Source organism: Felis catus, chromosome C2 (assembly GCF_018350175.1).
Source record: "Felis catus isolate Fca126 chromosome C2, F.catus_Fca126_mat1.0, whole genome shotgun sequence".
In the NCBI taxonomy this organism is placed as follows: Eukaryota; Metazoa; Chordata; class Mammalia; order Carnivora; family Felidae; genus Felis; species Felis catus.
In genome coordinates this window covers 14,657,379-14,659,550 of record NC_058376.1, presented here as the reverse complement: position 1 = coordinate 14,659,550, position 2,172 = coordinate 14,657,379, and the positions used below count along the sequence as shown (strand labels likewise).

General features: G+C 35.4%; 1 protein-coding gene across 1 annotated transcript; it reads right to left on the bottom strand.

Moving 5' to 3' along the window:
• Window positions 1–832: 832 nt before the first annotated feature.
• On the bottom strand, window positions 833–1,360 carry LOC111562344 (keratin-associated protein 19-8-like). Its single transcript, XM_023260850.2, has one exon. It carries the CDS (start codon window positions 1,216–1,218, stop codon window positions 1,027–1,029), a length of 192 nt encoding a protein of 63 aa, XP_023116618.2. The 5' UTR covers window positions 1,219–1,360; the 3' UTR covers window positions 833–1,026.
• Between the last annotated feature and the right edge of the window lie 812 nt (window positions 1,361–2,172).

Below are 2,172 nucleotides of genomic sequence, written 5' to 3'. Positions count from 1 at the left end.
GCAATGAGAATATAGGAAAGCTAACTAAAAATTTTAGTTAACATATTTTGAGTTAAATGACCTCACAGGAAAAACCTTGCCCCAATTCATTACTGAGTTATAGATATCGGCTGCTTGATGCAAATGTCAAATGATATAATGTGCAAAATAATACGACACACGGGGTGAAATCGTTCAAAATACAAAAATTCTTGGAAAGGTGATTTACTTTCATAATAAGCCTAGTGATATGGTTTGATCTATTATCATTTGATTATGCTTAAAATAAAACAACCAAATAAATTTCTAAATAAATGGAATTATTATGCATTGTACTAAATTGAAAAATGTGAGTTGAATAACCTAAAACACATATATTTGATAAATAGATATGATGCTGTTATCGACTTAAATCTAAATATTATCTAAGTAAAAGCAAGAGATTGAAAAATATTAAATTGCTAACCTTTTGAAACATATTTTTTTCATTTTGGTCTAGAATTGTTAGTTTTTAAATTTAGCTGCATCCATGTTTGTGAAGTATATGAAAAAAAAATTTTTTTTTCTTCTAAGCCAAGCTTCCCTCATTGACAACTTAGTGCAACTGTCCTTTCAGTCAGTCCCCTCTGAATCTTAGAGATTCTCAATGTGTACAGCAGGTAAAATCCAGTTGTCAGGCTCTATCGTTTCACACTTAATCGGATAACAGTCCACAGTCTACTGACATGTCTTATAGGGCTAAAAATTAAAACAGCACATCACTTCCACATAACTGAGTTCCATGAACAAAACAAAAACTGTATTTTGTTTTCAAATTTAACATTTTATTGGCAGGTGAACAGATAATCCAATGTGTTATAAGAGCAAAACAGAAGAAGATTCTAGAGTTATGTTGAAGATGTAGGCATTAATTGAAGAATTCAAAATTCTGAGAAGCCAAATACTTTCGTGCAAATTATCCCACCGTGATATTGGAAGTTCATATACTGAACATCAATTTGGGGAAGTCCCTTATAATTTCAGATGTTGGTTTACTGGCACAGTCGTTTAGTAGAAGCCAGAGAACCCATATCCTCCATAACACAGTGGGAGGCAGCAGCCATATCTGTGGCTTCTCCAGCTCCAGCCACAGCCCAGTCCAGGGAAACTTCCACATCCCCAGCCACAACCATAGCCCGGGCCCCCAAAGCCTCCGTAGCCGTAGCCCAGGACTCCATAGTAGTTGCTGTGATGGCTCATGGTGTCGCGGGTGATGAGTTGTTTCTCTGTTCAATAGAAGATCTTGAGTGTGAATTTCAGCATGCGTAGAGCGATACTTACATGCCCTGAGCAGACCAGGTGATAAAAACACATGCTACCTAGTTTTGTGTCATTCTGTGTGTTACCTGTCTGACACGATCCTGACATGAAGAGGCCCTCGAACTCATCAAAGTGTTTGAGCTTGCATTGCTTATGTAGTCATGGTGTCCCTTAAACATACTGCATCCTTTTTATGAGAAAGGATCGCTGCATTTTCAAAGTCTGAACATCCCAGGCTAAATAAAATTCCTCATAACCAGACATATTGCATAACACAGTTGCTAGTGTTGTGTTTTAAAATTAAGGATTGCATCATCTCTGGCTTTCCTTGAATTGTCATTCTTCACTTATAATTAAATGAAAGAAATTGGTTAAATTCAATTCAGCACAATTTATTATATCCTTTTAAAGGCACCTAATACCTCATGGTAAAGTCTTTTTTCAAAGCCAAAGAAGAGAAACATTTGAAAGCCTGGGAGTATCCGTTCACCTGCGGTGAACATCAGTAGAGAAGTTCAGGAAAAAAAAAAGTTGAAAGAGAGTCATCTTCGTTCTATTATTTTATAACATGGAACATCATAAAAAATATTCTCTTTTTTGATTTTGCATACTAGCTTAGAAAATCAGTATTTGGGTTAACAACATGAAGTAATATTATTCAAATGTTAAAGGCAAATCAGAGTAATCAAAATGTATTTCATAAGCAGCATTAAAAAAATACATTCAAAATTCCTTTTTTTCACATCCCAAGCCCCTTTCTTGCATATCATCTACCCAAAAATATGGATTACATCTGCCTCTCTGCCTCATAGACACCTTTTCCTCCCTTTCCACTAATCTATTATTTACCCTCTTATTCAATCAATTTTCCAGTATCACTTGCCTCAGTTCCTC

What these genes read in the sequence shown, in the direction of transcription:
- LOC111562344 (XM_023260850.2), bottom strand. Translation starts at nt 1,218, where the DNA reads ATGAGCCATCACAGCAACTACTATGGAGTCCTGGGCTACGGCTACGGA.